General features: G+C 46.5%; 1 protein-coding gene across 1 annotated transcript in view; it reads left to right on the top strand.

Moving 5' to 3' along the window:
- The first annotated feature begins 411 nt into the window (after positions 1-411).
- Positions 412-18,495, top strand: part of ATRNL1 (attractin like 1) — an 859,416-nt gene continuing 841,332 nt past the window's right edge. The window contains exon 1 of the mRNA XM_040361535.1: positions 412-1,894. Coding sequence (XP_040217469.1) covers positions 1,668-1,894 — 227 coding nt within the window. The 5' untranslated portion in view covers positions 412-1,667. The remainder of the gene's footprint in view (positions 1,895-18,495) is intronic.

Below are 18,495 nucleotides of genomic sequence, written 5' to 3'. Positions count from 1 at the left end.
GTAACTGATTCTAAGAATCAGTCGCATAGATACGACGGCCCAGATTAGGACTTACGGCGGCGCGAATGGCGTTGCGCCGTCGTAAGCCCTTTGAGAATCTGGGCCAGGGAGTGTGAAAATTCCGCAGGTTAGGGGGCGCAAATTTCTTGCCTGGCCCCCGGGCGCTGACAACCCACGCTACGCCACTGATGAGGGGGACAGTATTACAGGATACAGTGACATAGTGGGGACATTTATAATGTTGGGGGCAGTAATATGGGAGCCTGTGTTCCGTACAGTCATAGGTCACAGTAATGCTCGCAGTCACTGTACTGTACTCAGTGTAATGCTGATGAGAGTCTCTGTCCAGGCGTTGCTCCTCCCCTCCTCTCTCGGAGTCTCCTCCCCCGCACATGCGCACTTCCCCTCTCGGTGATACATTGTAGCCGATTGAGTGATGCTGGTCGGATTCTCAGGACTCATCTTCATCATCCTCCTCCTCTTCTTCAGCATTGTTCCCGGGAAGAGATCATCCGCCGCCCCCTCCCTGAGGCCCCGGAAAGGAGAGGTGAGCACCGTGTGGAGCTTATAGAAGGGAAATGGAGCCTATAGGAGGAATTTGTGCGCTGATCCTATAGAGGGAAGGTGGACCCTCTCCTCCTCCTCTTCCTCCTCCTCCTCCTCCTCCCTGTGCTGGACCATATAGAGGATTGTATAGTGTCCAGCTTCCTGGAGAGTATAGAGGAAGCCTGTCACCCTATACAAGGAGATTCTATACTGTCCTCACCCATCATGGGGGATCATATACCATCCTATCCCTGCTGGACCCTATAGAAGGATCCTCCACTCTCTATTCTCAAGCCTGGATTATACAGAAGGATTTTTCATACCGCCTGGACCCTATAGAGTCATCTCATAGTCATATCTGGACTTATCAAAGGATATCATTGTTTATACCAAGCTGGACCCTATGGATCAGGATCTACTGATTAATCATTTATAGCACAAGGCAGGACCCTGGAGCTGGATCTCACATACAGTCCTTGTATAGATCTCCCTTATATTCTATAATGTTTTTTTACATCTGCGCTCCCCATATAACAACCCCTATAGCAGGGTGATATTTATTTATCATATAGATAAAATTGATACAATTGTCCATATCCATATGATAGCCCTATAGGAGACAATGTATTAAGCAGAACCTACAACTGGCAGTACATAATCTGAGTTGTATAGTATCCATATTTTGTTTTCCTGGTAGGCCCCTATGGATGGCTTGGCTGTAGGCAGCTGGCTGCTGACATCCTCCTGTACTGTATCTATAGGTGCAGCCCACACCTAGGGGTTACACCTTGCTATTAAGCCCCAAATATATATTGGTGTATGACTACAGATTGCATACTTTTCCAGATTCATAAGTCAGATCTATAGGAGACGCTATAGTCAACAGAACCTATAACTAGAAGTAAATAATACCATATCCTTTATACTTCTTCTATGTATAGAGTCTTCCCCGCAAGCCCCTATAGATGCCTTGGCTGTAAACAGCTGGTGACGTCCCCTCCTACGGTAAGCCATTGGTAGGTGACATACATTACCGTCAGGCCCTATATGCACTTTACATATCTCCCTCCATGCTGCTCTAAGCTGGGCCCCCCCTCCTCATTGGATCGGGCCTTGTGACAATGCTCTCCGCGGGTCTGTGGCCACAGGCGGCCATCATGTGCCCAGGATGCCCTGGGGTTTCCCTTCTGAGGTCCGGACTCTTCTACCTGCTGCTCTTCGCTCACAGTTCCCAGGGCAAAGCCTGCGAGAAGAGCCCTTGCTTCTCCGGCCGCTGCGTCAACAACACCTGCGTGTGCGACCCCGGCTGGGTGGGGGAACAGTGCCAACACTGCCAGGGGAGATTCAAGTAAGTGCCCGCTCTGTGTGTTTGTATGTGCCACCCCATCCTCCTGTCATGGCGTGGGTTATCTTCATCATCTCCAGCTGCTGTGGAACTACAAGTCTCAGCAGTCAGTCTTTTAGTGACCGGCGTGCTGACTCTTGAAAGCTCACACGCTACAATCTGGTTGTACAATCTCCTTTGGATCTACCTACAACTACCAAGACCCTGCCTGATTGGACACAAATGAATTGGGTAGATTAGGTAGGTCATAGTTTTGGTAAATCTAAAGATGGATTGTACGGTTAGATTTTACCGTGTATGGCAGCCCTTAGTTCCTCAAGAGCCGGAGGACCTGTATGATGCCAGCACCTGGTGTGCCCTGTCATTTGGTGGACCACGTGCTTTTGGCCTTGGCTGGACTATTATGCCCACTGGTGTGTTTTACCCTGGTCCGCCACAACGAAAAATGTGCTGTGAGAATAATCTCCAGATTTATTCTTTATTTTTCATTTGTATATTGATTTGCTTTATTATTGTTATTAATATTCCTAGATGTGCTCCATGTCTGCAATAACAGGTTTTGCTTTTATTGTTTTTTTTTTTATGGATTTTTTTTTTAAATTATTTTTCTTTTATTTATTTTATTAATAAAAATATTTTTAAATAAAAAAAAAAAAACATTTTAAAATGACAAAGGAATAAAAAAAACCTGTATTTATATAAATTATATTTTCTTTTAAATGTTTTCCTTTGTTTCGTTTCTGAGATGATGATTTTTCCCCGTGTCTGAGGCGTGTAACAATACCCGTGTGTGTGCTCCTGATGATGTCTATTCTGGATCTTGGAATATCGTGGTGCTCCCGATAAATATGGATGCTATTCTTTGTTAGCATGCTCTGGATCAATGCTGCCCCTTTTTGGGAATATTTCAGGGTCATGTGTTTTGTTGTGTTCCGGAATATTACTGCACCAGCAGCTTTTTGGAATGGCACGCTGGTTTTCTGGAACGTTTCTGTCACATTTTGGTTTTATTTATTGCTTTGAGTAATACTGTTGGGTGGGTGTCATTCTTGAATTTTGTGTTTTTTTTTTTTTTTGGGGAGAACTGTTGCTTGTTCACTGATATATTTTGGTGTTTTCTGGATTGTTCCAACCTGTTGTTAGGAATATTGCTTTGCATATATATATATATATATATATATATATATATATATATATATATATATATATATATATATATATATATATATATATATATATATATATATATATATATATATATATATATATAAATATATAAATTTATTATTTTATTTTTTATTATTATCTTTATTTTGTTTGTTATTATTATCTTTATTTTTTTATTATTATTATTACTAATATATATATATATATATATATATATATATATATATATATATATAAACAATTTGTTTTTTGGCGCAACACCCATACATTGTTTTCAGAAACTTTTTTTCTCTCGTTATGGTATTTAAATTAGTTGTTAGCCCTAAAATTTACTTTGCTCCGATGCTCCGTGCACTGTGTATCATAAGCGGTTGTCAATTTTTTTTATCCTTTTGTTACATATCTTTGTTACAGCTCAGTGCTGCTGATCTCCTGCAGCCTCTTTGCACAATTTAGAGACAGGGACAGAGTGTTTTTATCCTGCAACAGGAAGTGCCTAAAAAGGACCTTAATGGCAAAATCTTCAGGAAGTAAAAGTGATTGTAAACCTATTTTTTTTTTTTTTTTTTTAAATAACAAACATATTATACTTGCCTGCTCTGTGTAATGGTTTTGCACAGAGCAGCCCCGATCTTCCCCCTCTCGGATCCCCCACCGGTGCTCCTGGATCCTCCCCCCTGCTTAGCGCCCCCAAAACAAGCTGCTTGCTATGGTGGCACTCGTGTGTGCTTTTTCTCTGAGCCCCGCTCTTTTTGTCCATAAGACACACAGCCCCACCCACACTACCTTCTCACTGGCTGTAATTGACTGTCTCTGAGCCAGTGAGGAGGCAGAGAGCTGGGAATGCAGCTGCTCTCATGCATATCGCTGGATCGAGATCAGACTCGGGTAAGTATAAGGCTGCTCTAGGGGGTGGGCTTCATACTGAAGGTAAAATCCTTCAACCTTTACCACCACCTTAAATTGGAAGTTACATAGTTATGTCAGGTTGAAAAAAGACACAAGTCCATGTAGTTCAACCACAAAAAAAATAAACAAACAAAATAAAAAACATAGTACAATCCCATACACCCAACTTCATACCCACAGTTGATCTAGAGCAGGGGTTCTCAACCTTTCTAGTGCCGTGACCCCTTGATAAAATTTCCCAAGTTGTGGGACCCCTAACAGTAAAATTATTTTCGTAGCGTGGGTTGTCCGCACCTAAGGCAAGGCAAGGGAATGAGTGGCAGTGCTGGCGGGGATTTGGGATGAGTGGCAGTGCTGGCGGGGATTTGGGATGAGTGGCAGTGCTGGCAGGGATTTGGGATGAGTGGCAGTGCTGGCGGGGAGTTGGGATGAGTGGCAGTGCTGGCAGGGAGTTGGGATGAGTGGCAGTGCTGGCGGGGAGTTCTGATCAGCTGACTTAGGTGCTCTTGATCAAGGTCATCTGCTGATCTGAGAACTGTAGTGGGGACTTTTAATCGCAACTATAATCACAGGTTGTGTTACTCACTGTATCTCTGACTTTGTGGTATCTCGTAGCAGTGACACCTATGCCAAAATCAGGAGATAGGGTCTCCAGCTCCTCCCATTTCACATTCCTCAGCTGACATCTAGTTTCTGTTCCCCAGCCAATGCCGTGAACTGAATGGGCGGCTGTGAAGAGGCTGTGTGGGTGGCCACGGGCCCCAGGAACAGCCCTGCTGGGCAGCCACAGGTTCCAGGGACAGCCCTGCTGGGTCACCGCAAAAAGGCTGGGAGAGCGGTGCAGGCTTCAGGAACAGCCCAGGATTTGGTGACCCCTGGCAAATCCCCATTCGACCCCCAGGTTGAGAACCACTGATCTAGAGGAAGGCAAAAAAAACAGCGGTGGTTAGGGAAGCAGCAGCTGCACTGACACAGCCGCTGCTTCCGAATTGACATGAATGGGGCTGCCTGTACGGCACGTTCTTCACAGTGGTATATGCTCAAGTAGACCGGTGTGAAGGAGGCCTAAGGCTAGGTTGTGTGGGTAGTTGCCTCTTCTGGTCTACACCTGTTCCCGCAGGAGCAATCAACCGCACAGAAAAAATGCTGCCACTCAGGAGATGCATAGGGGTACCATTAATACTAATGGTACCCCCACATACTTGAACACACAGCACAGTTTCCTCATAATGGGAACTGCACAGCACTCCGGTTTCTGCGGCACTGCAGTTTCTGTGCGCGCCACAAATTCTGAAAAGGTGCGTTTTCTGGAGGCACAGCAGCCCATGCAAATGAACGCAGAGTGGCACAAGTGTAGATCTAGTCCTAATCTTTTTCTTCTTTTATTTTCTAGAGTGCCAATGTCACTGTTGGAATCTGCTTATCTGTGTATGTGTTTTCACCCTCTCCATATGTGAAGTCTTTTAGAATACCATTAAGGGTCTGTTCACATCAGTGCGTTGCAGTAACACAAATGCAATGAACATGTGTTTCATTAAGAATCCCATTTACTTTGAATGGGCTGCAGCACACCAATGGTACTGCATTGCATGCTTATCCTAACGTAACCCAACATACAGATTATTTACACCTGTGCACCGGGGTGTGCAATGCATTGGGTTGGATGTTATTCCTAATGGCATCAGAACGCACAGCACTGCAGTACATACACGCTCTGTCCTGAAAAGGCCCTAACTTAGTTCTGGGGATGCATTGGGCCTGATGTACTAAAGCAGATGAATTTATGCGATATTACATTATTTCGGTATGCTTTGATAGCAGACCCGCATGCAGATATTTGCTCACATAGACGTTAAGATGACTGGACCTACCTAGCTGATCATACACTGATTATGTTTCACGAATACGGTGCTTGCTGAAAGTCCGGGAAGAGTTGTGCCTATGACCTCTGATTGTGTAATGCCGCATACACACGATCGGAATTTCCGTCAAGAAAAGTTTGATGTGAGCTTTTGGTCGGAAATTCTGACTGTGTGTAGGCCCCATCGGACTTTTTCTGTCGGAATTTCCAACAGAAAAAATTGGAGCTGGTTCTCAAATTTTATGATGGGAAAAGTTCCTGTGTATGGGAACACAAGTTTGAGCCAAAATTTAGCCGGGAAAAAAAATCCACGGTTTTCTTATTGGAATTTCCGATCGTGTGTACGCAGCATAAGGTGTGCACGCCTGTGCCATAAGGTGTATTCTACAATCTACAATTCAGTTTTCTGAACCCTACATGCACCAAACTTCTGTACACGGATGTTGCTGTCAAACACTGGCTTTTTAAATTGGAATGCAACATTGGCAAGGCATGCGTTTATGTCCGGAATGGGCAAACTACGGCCCGGCGGACCTTTTAATCCTGCCCCCACCCGCGATCTCCTCATGCCGCGATCGCCGCTAATTGAGGCCGCGGCTTATGCTTCGAGGGGGCTGGAGCGAGGCGAGCGCAGATAGGCTGCGGGGCGCTCCGCCTCTCGCCCCAGGGGATTGAGGAATTCCTCTGAGAGGGCGGTGCCACCTACGTCACTGCCACTGGGAGACACAGGAAAGGAGCTGGCCGGAGGCTGCAGATAACACGGCGGTCACGTGATCACACAGCGCGCGAACAGCAGGATATGGTGGGAGAGGCCAAAAATAATAATTTAAAATCACTGTGCCATCAATTGTCACCACTGTGCCATGCCAAATGCAGCCACTGTGCCATTCCATCAAACGCAGCCACCGTGCCCATCAATTGTCACCACTGTGCCATGCCATCAAAAGCAATCACTGTGCCATCAATTGTCACCACTGTGCCATGCCAAATGCAGCCACTGTGCCATGCCATCAAACGCAGCCACTGTACCATCAATTGTCACCACTGTGCCATGCCATCAAAAGCAATCACTGTGCCATCAATTGTCACCACTGTGCCATTTCAAATGCAGCCACTGTGCCATGCCATCAAACGCAGCCACTGTGCCATCAATTGTCACCACTGTGCCATGCCATCAAATGCAGCCACTGTGCCATCAATTGTAGTTTTGTAAAATAACTCTTTTTATGCTTTTCTACCTTTAAATTAATCTAAACATTTAATGTTACAAAATTAAATTTAATTTATATTAATTCACACATACACAGCGCCCATCTACTCTTGGTCCGGCCGCCGGGTCCAATATATGAACCCATTGCGGCCCTCGAGTCAAAAAGTTTGCCCACCCCTGGTTTATGTGCTAAAGGCTGCATATGACCTGCTTTGCCTGCAGTGCAAAAGCTTCTCAAATTAGACATGCTGCGTGTACAGAAATGCAATGCAAAACAGGTCAGACGCAGCCTTAGAACTGCCATCCACACTGCAACTTGTAGGTAGATGGGAACTTGCTGACCTGCATATGATTCACATTTTAAATGCACAATAAACACAGGTAGACAATGATAGACAATGGCCGCCTATACAGGCCCTGAACCATATGATCAAAAACCCCAAACACTGATATCATAGGGAATCGCATATGTGGAAGTAATCACTGGAATCTCAGGCACCAGTAAGTGGATTCTCTTCTTGGGTACGACCAGCCTGCCCATAGAATAATCAAATCTTAACTGGTCCCTACTGAACCGGCGGAGATTCGATCCATCTATTGTCTACCTTTAGGCCCCTTTCACACTGGGGCGTTTTTCGGTCGTTACTAGAGCATTTTTCAGGCAAAGCCTCATCTGCAATCCCAATGTTAAAGCCCGAGTGCTCTCAGAGCCCTTTCACACTGCCAGCGCCCGAAAAACGCTGGTAAAGCACCGCTAAGACCCTAACGTTTTAGGGCTTTTTTGCAGTGCCTCAGTGTGAAAGGGCAAGACGTTCTTACAGCGCTTTTAATTCATTTCAATGGAGGGGGGCGTTTTTGGAGCATTTTTTTCAGTGCAAAAAAGCTGCTCCAAAGATGCTGCTTGCAGGACTCGGTGTGAAAGGGTCCATTGAGATGCATTGAGAGCATTTTATGAGCGTTTTAATAGCGCTATTTTTAACGCTAAAATGCTGTAAAAATGCTTCAGTGTGAAAGGGGTCTAAGACTGCTGCGTGAATTTGCACTTTTTTTTAATGCTAGCTATGATGCAATATTTTTCTCACATTAGGAAGATTTACTAAACCTGGAGCACTGTGCGTGGTAGAAAAATCGGCTTCTGCCCGGGTTCACACTGAGGCGGTGTGGGACATCGTAATTTAATTCGCACAGGAATCGCAGCGCATTTTGTGCGAATTACATGCAGTGTGTCTGGGGTACGATTTTAGCTATGGATTTGTAGGGCTCAATTCACAGCGCATTCGCACCAGGGTGGATTTGACTTAAATCAAGTCAATTTAAATCACAATTTTAATCACTAGTAAAAAGTCTTGATTTAAATCATACTTTTTAACCGCTTAACGTCCGCCGCATGTATATGTACGTCCACAGAATGGCACGTACAGGCATATGGGCGTACATGTTGGTCCCTGCCTTTCCGCGGGTCGGGGGTCCGATCGGGACCCCCCCCCCGCTACATGCGGCGGTCAGATTCCCGCGGGGAGGAGCCGTTTCTAGCCGCCCCCTCGCGATCGCTCCCCGGAGCTGAAGAACGGGAAGAGCCGTATGTAAACACGGCTTCCCCGTGCTTCACTGTGGCGGCTGCATCGATCGAGTGATCCCTTTTATAGGGAGACTCGATCGATGACGTCAGACCTACAGCCACACCCCCCTACAGTTGTAAACACACACTAGGTGAACCCTAACTCCTACAGTGTCCCCTGTGGTTAACTCCCAAACTGCAACTGCCATTTTCACAATAAAGAATGCAATTTAAATGCATTTTTGCTGTGAAAATGACAATGGTCCCAAAAATGTGTCAAAATTGTCCGAAGTGTGTGCCATAATGTCGCAGTCACGAAAAAAATCGCTGATCGCCGCCATTAGTAGTAAAAAAAAAAAAAATGCAATAAAACTATCCCTATTTTGTAAACGCTATAAATTTTGCGCAAACCAATCGATAAACGCTTATTGCGTTTTTTTTTATACCAAAAATAGGTAGAAGAATACGTATCGGCCTAAACTGAGGGGGAAAAAAAATGTATATATGTTTTTGGGGGATATTTATTATAGCAAAAAGTAAAAAATATTGAATTTTTTTCAAAATTGTCGCTCTATTTTTGTTCATAGCGCAAAAAATAAAAACCGCAGAGGTGATCAAATACCACCAAAAGAAAGCTCTATTTGTGGGGAAAAAGGACACCAATTTTGTTTGGGAGCCAAATCGCACGACCGCGCAATTGTCTGTTAAAGCGACGCAGTGCCGAATCGCAAAACCTGGCCTGGGCATTTAGCTGCCTAAAGGTCCGGGGCTTAAGTGGTTAAAGAGCAACTGTCATCTCTGTCCCCCAGCGGCTCCTCTTCTGACCAGCTGTGGACGCACCGACATTCCCATTCACTTTACTGGGACGGCTGGTGATGCGGCAGTGACACAACAAGGTGAGGGATGTGGCAGCAGCAGGTGAGTGGATGCCCGCTAACAGGCGCTGCCATGATGGATCTGAAATGACAGGTGCTCTTTAAATGTAAGGACTTATTCTTGCTGGTAGTTCGAATCTTTAATATTTGCAAACAAAATGAAGGTTTCCTATTTCGAATAATAAGTCAGGTTGGTAAAACAGCGATATCAGAACCGATTCAATCATACGGTTTGTAGTGTACATAGATTTGCAAAACAATAGGGTAAAGGAATATTCCTGAACTTATCTCATGGTTACTGTGACATTATGTGAATGCATCAATTCAGTGCATGTTATCTCAGCTTGTAGAATTGGTTCATTGAATGAGTTTACCAAAAATGTAAATATTGCAGAAAATACAGCCTCATGCTACATAACTAAGCTCCATTTCATGCTGAATAAACTAAATTATTAATGTATCTTAAATAGAGAACCATCTTTAGATTGTTTTTTTTTTCTCCAAAAGCATTTTACTAAATCACATTTAAAATCGATTTCAATTGGTTTACCCCATAGCCCGCCTGGGGGTGGTGAGTGGTTAGTTGGAGGTCTTAGTGCCCCCCCCCCCCTCCGCCCCGGACGTGAGCTTCTGGTTCGGTCTTGAGCCCTATGGCTCGCCTGTGTTGGCACGGCTCACGCAGACTTCCCGCCTGGCTCATACCCAGGCTCGGGTGGTCTGGCGGAAAGTACAGCTCTTCCCCCTCCGATACCTCGCACCACGAGTGTTCGCTCCCACACCCTCTCTGGTTATGGCCCATGCGGCCACCGTGTTGCTCGGGGGGCTGATCCGGCCGCTGGCGACCTTTGGGCGCTGGATCGGCCCTCATGGCTGCGTTTACATCTGTCACCGGCGGTTCATACATGCTCATACAGTGTGCATTGTTTGATATATATCTCCACTGTTTGGCGGCCCTGCATGGCCGGATCTTTATGTAATGACAACCTGTTGGGTGTATCTGACATTTGTCTTATATGCTCTTCCCCCTTCCCCTTTTATGTTTCGGTTTCCCTTTTTATTTCTTCAATAAATACTGATTATACAAAAAAAAAATCGATTTAAATCAAAAAATCTTTTTTGTTTATTTTATTTTCATTAAGTCATTAATTTACTGATTCGCACCAAAACTCGTGCAGGACTCTCTTTGTTTTCTGTCCACACCAGAATCGGTCCACATGGGTGTCCACATCCATGCGAACCAATTCTGCAAATCGGTCCGCATGGACAGGACGGGATGATGCTGTCTCAGTTTGGCTTCTGGAGGTACTGTACATAAATGGTGTACAGCTGTAGCAATGGCATTATCCCACTTTAGTCAAAGCTGCTCAGTTTGTTTTTACCTACAGCTGCCCCTTTACTGCATAGGCATTTTTTTTTAAAGGTGAACTAACTTTTTAAAAAGGGTTGGGTGGTTAGATACACCCAAAAACCACAGAGAAAAAAAAAATTTTTTTTTGTTTTCTGTATGCTGTTACTTAGCTTGTATATGCTCAGGCTATGTTGTGTACATTCCATAGCAACCTGCACTTGTTAGGGCCTGCTATGCTGCGCTTCGGTACTGTGCTCTACATTTATGGGTGCTCTGCGGTCCCATTCATTGTGAATTGCAACCCAATGCACCTCCAAAATCCACAACTCCTGCAGAGCATTGCAGCACATTGCATGGTATCCTCTATGCCAGAGGTCTCCAAACTGCGACCCTGGGGCCAGATGCGACTCTTTGCTTGCTTTTATCTGGCCCTTGGAGCACTGTTTAATTTACTGATACCAACAATGAGGCATAATTCCTCCCACTGACCCCAATAACCTCAGGACCTTTTCTACTCCCAGTGACCACAGTCCGGCCCCCCTAAAGTCTGAAGTAAACCGGTGATCTGACGATATGGTTCCGGCTATCGAGATGGTTCCTGTAAGGCCTGCGCAGGCGCAATCCTTGCCGACGGAAATCAACGAACCTCCAGGGCGACGTGGAATTTGAGTAAGTGGCCAGTCGGCCTCACGTCCTCACTTCGCTCGGAGCGGCTCGCTACGCTCGCTCGGCCTCCTGACTCTTTTTTTTAACATCCTCCAATCCACGGGGATGTTAAGGAATGAGCCTGGATGCCGGCCGAGGTTCGGAGATTTACGTCGGCAATGATTAGGGGAACCATACCGACAAGTCACTGGCACTTTGCTAAGAAAGTTTGGAGACTCCTGCTCTACGCTGTGAAAAATGCAGATGTGGCCTTTTTTTTTTTTTAAAGGCCAAGCTTTAGAAGGGGACGGTCATTGCACATGCTCCAGATGACCTCTAAGTGGCTCACTACATTTGCCCTCGCTGAGGTATACAGTATGCTCCACTTTTCACTTCTGTATGACGGAACCACCAGAGATATTAATGTCCAGATCTTGAGCCACTTCGGTGCCGTGTGCATATCTGCATCCAAGGGATAGTCATGGCCGAGGGGCCCACCCAGCACCGGATGTGGCTGTGGCCCGATTCCTGAAAGCAGTGCTGGTTTTGGGGCAGTGGGCACTGCTGTAGGCAATGGCGACCTGCCCTGAAACCATCACTCCCTCCAGGAATAATGGACCATGGCCACATCCACCCTGGTAGTTGACCAGTTGCCTTTAACCCTTTGTTGGAAGTTTCCTTTTTTTTTGTCTTGCGTTGCGCTGTTAAAAATACATTAGCCAGCAAAGGGTTAATCATGTGCTCATGGGAGATCTCGCGCAGTTTAGGCCCAGAGCGGTACAGTTGCCATGGCAAGCAGATGTTGGCTTTCTACCCTGCAGCTGGAATGTTATACAATATATGTCTGTAACAAGTGTTGTTATGTTCACGGTGGAGCCGGACGGTCAGGAAGAGACTCCAATCATAATCAGTGACCGCCGTGGTATTACCACTTTCGGTAGGGGGGGTGACATCATGCAGTTCACAAACGCATGCCATACTCGCTTTACAGCTTTCATGATGGCGTCCTGTGGACACCAGAAGATTACCTGGTAGTGCGGACACTGCCTGTTTTGTGGCTTGGGAGCCCCTAGAGATTTTTCTTTTACTTCCTGTCCTCTAGACACGACAGGAAGTGGGAGGTGATCTCTCAAGTGAGGGGACTAGTCATTGGAGCAGTTGTCCCCTAAGAAAGATTTCCCTTCCGTTTGTGTTCTAGTGACAGACTAGCTTAATAAATCAGCTGGCAAGGCAAAGCAACATCCTCAAAAAACTAAAACAAACTGCATGGTAGTGTTTTCCGGTGTGCTGCAATGCATGTGTATTGGAGCTGCGTTCCCTTAGGGCAGGGGTCTCCAAACTGTGGCCCGAGGGCCAGATGTGGTCCTTTGCTAGCCTTTATCCGGCCCTTGGGGCACAATTTCTCCCACTGACATAAGGCGCTATTCCTCCCATTGACACCAACAATGGGGCACTATATTATCCACTGATACCAATGATGGGATACTATTCCTCCTACTAATAGGGGAATACTCCTCTTCCTATTGACCACCAACCCTGAGGCCATATTTGTTCTCACTGATGCCGGGCCCGTGACATTTTCTTCCCTTGCTGGCCCCAATCCGGCCCTCCTAAAGTCTGAAGGGCAATAAAGTGGCCCTTTGTTTGAAAAGTTTGGAGACCCCTGCCTTAGGGGATTGGGGTGCCGTTCAGAATGATGGACACCCCAGCACACTAATGCATGTAATGTGTCACCACAGTGCACCAAAGGTGTAAATGCGCCCTCACTGCTCCGTTCCTCCGTCTTGTGTTAATGCGCGTTTTGCACATCTAACACACCTCCTCTATTAGAGTGCCCCCCACTCTGGATGAAGAAGCACAGGGAGCACCTTTGGACAGCAGCATTGTCAGCCTGAGAGGAGGGGAGTGTTAGACGCACTAGCAGATTTAGGTACACTAATGTGTGTACACACGATCGGAAATTCCGACAAGAAAACCGTGGATTTTTTTCCCGACGGAATTTTGGCTCAAACTTGTGTTGCATACACACAGTCACACAAAATGACGACCGTCAAGAACACGTGACGTACAACATTACGACGAGCTGAGAAAAATGAAGTTTAATGATTCCGAGCATGTGTCGAATTGATTCCAAACATGCGTGTTTTTTTTTGCGCGTCGGAATTGCATACAGACGATCGGAATTTTCGACAAGAACTTTTCCCGTCTGAAAATTTGAGAACCAGCTCAATTCCGACAGAAAAAGTCAGATGGAGCCTACACATGGTCGGAATTTCCGACCAAAAGCTCACATCAAACTTTTCTTGTCGGAATTCCAGCTAAGGCCCCATTCACATGGAGCGATTACCTGCGTGCCCCATGCAAGGCTGTCTTTATCCAGCATGGGAATGCACAGGTGTTGCGTGTATCCCCATGCCGGCATCCTAGTGTTGTCTATTGGGACACACGACTTCAGGGACATAGCTGCTGTGTCCCAATATGACGTGTGGGTGTGGGTCCCCCAACACCCACACTGCGATAAATAAGATGTGGAGTGCTTTGCTCTGTGTGAGCTATGCTACTCAATCACAGGATGTTTTAGTACAGGGGGTTGGTGTGGGCTCATATAGGTAGATTCAGGTAGATTGGAATATCTTTAGGGCGGCGTAGCCTAGCCTGTTTAGGCTACACCGCCGTAAATTAGCTAGGCTAGTAGTGATTTTCAATCTACTTACCTGCTAATCTACGGCGGCGTAGCCTCAAAAGAGTGGGCGTAAGGGCGCCTAATTCAAATGACTTGGAGGGGGGCGTGTATCATGGTAATGAGGCTTGACCTCACGTTTTTTTACGTTTTTTTTACACTGCGCATGCGCCGGGTGCCTACATTTCCCAGGGCGCATTGCGGCTAAGTACGCCGTACGGGCCTATTGATTTCGACGTGGACGTAAACGACGTAACTCCCGATTCGCGGCGGGAACGCCGGCCATACTTTAACATTGTTATTCCACCTCATAGGTGGAATAACTTTAGGCCGCCTAATGCCTTACGGAAACAATGTAATTCGACTGCGGCGGGATGGCGTACGTTCGGGAATCGGCGTATCAGCTCATTTACATAATCTACGCCGGCCGCAATGGAAGCGCCACCTAGCGGCCATCCGAAAAATTGCAAGCTAAGATAGAACGGCGCAAGCTGTCCTATCTTAGCTTTGTTTAAGCGTATCTCTGTTTGAGCATACGCTTAAACATACGGCGGCGTAGATTCGGAGTTAGGTCGGCTTATCTACTGATAAGCCGGCCTAAATCTTTGTGAATCTACCTCATTGTTTGTGAGGGTGTCGTGTGGGATGTATACATTTGCAGCTCCCACCTTATGGAAGTGATAACTGGTTGCGTCAATCGGGACACCTCTCCTGTTTGTCATCACAGAAAAGTTGTGTTCAGTCTGTCCTGGCAGTATATGGAGTGGGAATGTCAGGCGTGTGCTGTGCGGGGGATAAGAGTGTTAATCTGCGGCACTTGATGATGTGCTCTAGGAAGGCGTGATCACATTACACTCTTGAGTTTTACTACAGCAGCATAGTGGAGTGAGCCTAGCCTGGTAATGGATATTTACAGTGTGCGCAGTCAGCACCACAACCCTCTCATTTACAGTATCATCTGCAGAATTCCTTCTTAAAGTGGACCTGTCAGAGACTTTACAAGTCTGCATAAAGACACTCTTGACATTTCACAATACTGTATACGGCAACAGTATCCATTTTTTGCAGAAAAGTCCCACCTTTTATCATTAAAAATCCGTCCCTCAGCTCCAGACAGTGCTTAGACTATGTAATCAGTTAAAAGCAGGAAAAGGCATTTTCTTAGTCGTCCCCCCCCAGTGATCAGACTGTACAAAGTAAGGGCCAGATTCACGTAGGTGAGCGGCGGCGTAACGCAAGTTTTCATCTCAAGTGCCTGATTCACAAAGCACTTGCGATGAAAACTACGCTGGCAGCCTCCGGCGCAAGGCGGGCCAATTCAAATGGGCGTCGGACCTACTGCACATGCTCAGTTTCGCAATTCCCGTCGTGCTTTGCGCGCCGTGATGTCATTTTTTCGAACGGCGACGCGCGTAGCGTACTTCCGTATTCCCGGACGTGTTACGCAAACGACGTTAAATTTTAAATTTTGACGCGGGAACGACGGCCATACTTTAGACAGCAATACGATTGCTGACTAAAGTTAGGGCACCCAAAACGACGACTAACTTTGCGACGGGAATCTAGACTAGCGGCGACGTAGCGAACGCGAAAATCCGTCGTGGATCGCCGTAACTCCTAATTTGCATACCCGACGCTGGTTTACGACGCGAACTCCCCCCAGTGGCGGCCGCGGTACTGCATCCTAAGATCCGACAGTGTAAAACAATTACACCTGTCGGATCTTATGGATATCTATGCGTAACTGATTCTATGAATCAGTCGCATAGATAGAAACAGAGATACGCCGGCGTATCCCTTTTGTGAATCTGGCCCTAAGTTTGTATCGAGTCATAAGGTGACAGCAAGGGCTGATCAGTGTCAGACATTAGTGACCACAGACATTAACTATACAAGTACCAGGATTGTGTCATCTCGGAGGCGGCATAGGGCCCTATTCGCCTCTAGCGATTTGGGATTGCAGGAGGAATCAACATAATTCTGCCTGCATTTCCAAATTGCACTGCAATGCTGTCAAAACGCAGCGCACTTTTTTGGGTGCCATTCATTTTCAATGGCAACAAAATGTGGTGCAGTTTTCCTGCATGAAGCTTGTCATCCATAAAGGAGCAGGAGCTTCTTTTGGGCGACGAGGTTCGTTATTAGTATTATCCCTTTCACGCCGACGGAACGCATATATGCGTCCTCAGCTTTTCGGGGGTTATACCGGGATGATGCCTGCAGCCGCAGGCATCATCCCGGTACCGTTGTTTAGAACGAGTGATCGGCTGTCCAAACATAACCACCGATGCGGCTTAAAGCCGCTCGGTTGTTATGCCGGAGGTGCGGGAGGGGACACCCCCCCCTCCCGCCGCCTCTCGCCGCTTGACCGGGCCTCCCGTCCCACCAGGAGACCCGATCCCCGATCCGGCGCCTTCTGTGTCTAGGCGCGCTCTGAAACAAAGCCGTAAACGGCTTTGATTCAGTGTCCGCATTGAAAACACGGAAGCGACGTCATGACGTCACTTCCGGGTTTCTCGGTTGCCAATGGCGCCGGATTTAAAAAAGTACACAGTATTCAGAATCGACATCCTTGCGGGGAGACGCTGTGAACACACAGGGATGTAGTCCCAGGGGAGGGGGTGAGCACGCTGACTAACCCCCAGCCAGAATGGCCCGGATGATGGGGGCAAGCTTACTGAGGAGAAACAGGAAGTGAGAAATTCAAACAAAGAAAAAAAACATTTAGAAGGGAAAACGAAAGAAAAGGTAAGTGAACCAACAATGCACTAGCTTAAACACTTAACCCCCGGACCATATTGCTGCCCAAAGACCAGAGCTCTTTTTGCGATTCGGCACTGCGTCGCTTTAACTGACAATTTAATTCTGTTGCAAGCAGGAAAAGGCATTTTCTTAGTCTCCCCCCCCCCCAGTGATCAGACTGTACAAAGTAAGTTTGTATCAAGTCATAAGGTGACAGCAAGGGCTGATCAGTGCCAGACATTAGTGACCACAGACATTAACTATACAGGTACCAGGATTGTGTCATCTCGGAGGCGGCATAGGGCCCTGTTCGCCTCTAGCGATTTGGGATTGCAGGAGGAATCAACATAATTCTGCCTGCGTTTCCAAATTGCACTGCAATGCTGTCAAATAAATATCCCCCAAAAATATATATAAAAGAAAACATAATTTCCTCAGTTTAGGCTGATACGTATTCTTCTAAATATTTTTCATAAAAAAAAAATCGCAATAAGCGTCTAGTGATTGGTTTGCGCAAAAGTTATAGCGTTTACAAAATAGGGGGTATTTTTATGGTATTTTTATTAATATTTTTTTTTTACTAGTAATGGCGGCGATCAGTGTTTTTTTTTCCGGTACTGCGACATTATGCCGGACACTTCGGACACTTTTGACACATTTTTGGGACCATTGGCATTTTTATAGCAATCAGTGCTTTAAAAAATGCATTGGATTACTATAAAAATGCCACTGGCAGTGAAGGGGTTAACACTAGGGGGCGGGGAAGGAGTTAAGTATGTTCCCTGGGTGTGTTCTAACTGTAGGGGGGGTGGCCTCACTAGGGGAAATCACTGATCCTCTGTTCATACATTGTATGAACAGAGGATCAGCATTTCTCCCCCTGACAGGAGCGGGAGCTGTGTGTGTACACACACAGCTCCCGGTCCCCGCTCTGTAACGAGCGTTCGCGTGTGCCTGGCGGCGATCGAGCCCGCCGGGCACGCTCATGGGAGTCGGGGGCGAGCGGGGGTGCGCGCGCCCCTAGTGGCCTGCGCGAGAGCCGACGTTATACTACGATACTACGGGCTCTCGCGCAGGGGAGCCGACCTGCCGCCGTAAAACGGCGGTGGGCGGTCTGGAAGCAGTTAAAGGAACCAATTTAGAAAATAAAAACCTTTACAAACCCTTTAACATGTAAAATATATCTCGTGACAGGCACACTTTGTGGTACTCAAAACGATAACACTTGCATGCTTTTTGTATGTTGCATTGGATGTGAGACACTTGGGGGACAGTTCTGTGCGTGTTTTAGCATGTGTAATTATGAAGGTTTATATCCACTTCCCGCCCGCCATAAAACAGAATGACGTGCGCAAAGTGGTTAAGTTATCTTGACGGACGTCCAGCAGGATAAGCCGTAATTGCGCGCCCACGGTGGTATGCAGCGTGGCGATCGTTGGTGTGGTGTGTCAGTCTGACGGAGGCTCTTTACCATGTGATCAGCTGTGTCCAATCACAGCATAAACGGGAAGAGCCGTGTATTGGTCTTTCCTCCACTCACACTGACAGATCTGAGTAAAGGAGAGCCGATCATCTGCGCTGATTAATTATCAGTGCAGCCCCCCCGAGG

Source organism: Rana temporaria, chromosome 8 (assembly GCF_905171775.1).
Source record: "Rana temporaria chromosome 8, aRanTem1.1, whole genome shotgun sequence".
Classification (NCBI taxonomy): domain Eukaryota; kingdom Metazoa; phylum Chordata; class Amphibia; order Anura; family Ranidae; genus Rana; species Rana temporaria.
The sequence above is the reverse complement of the archived record's forward strand: the minus strand, read 5'-3'. Positions and strand labels throughout refer to the sequence as shown.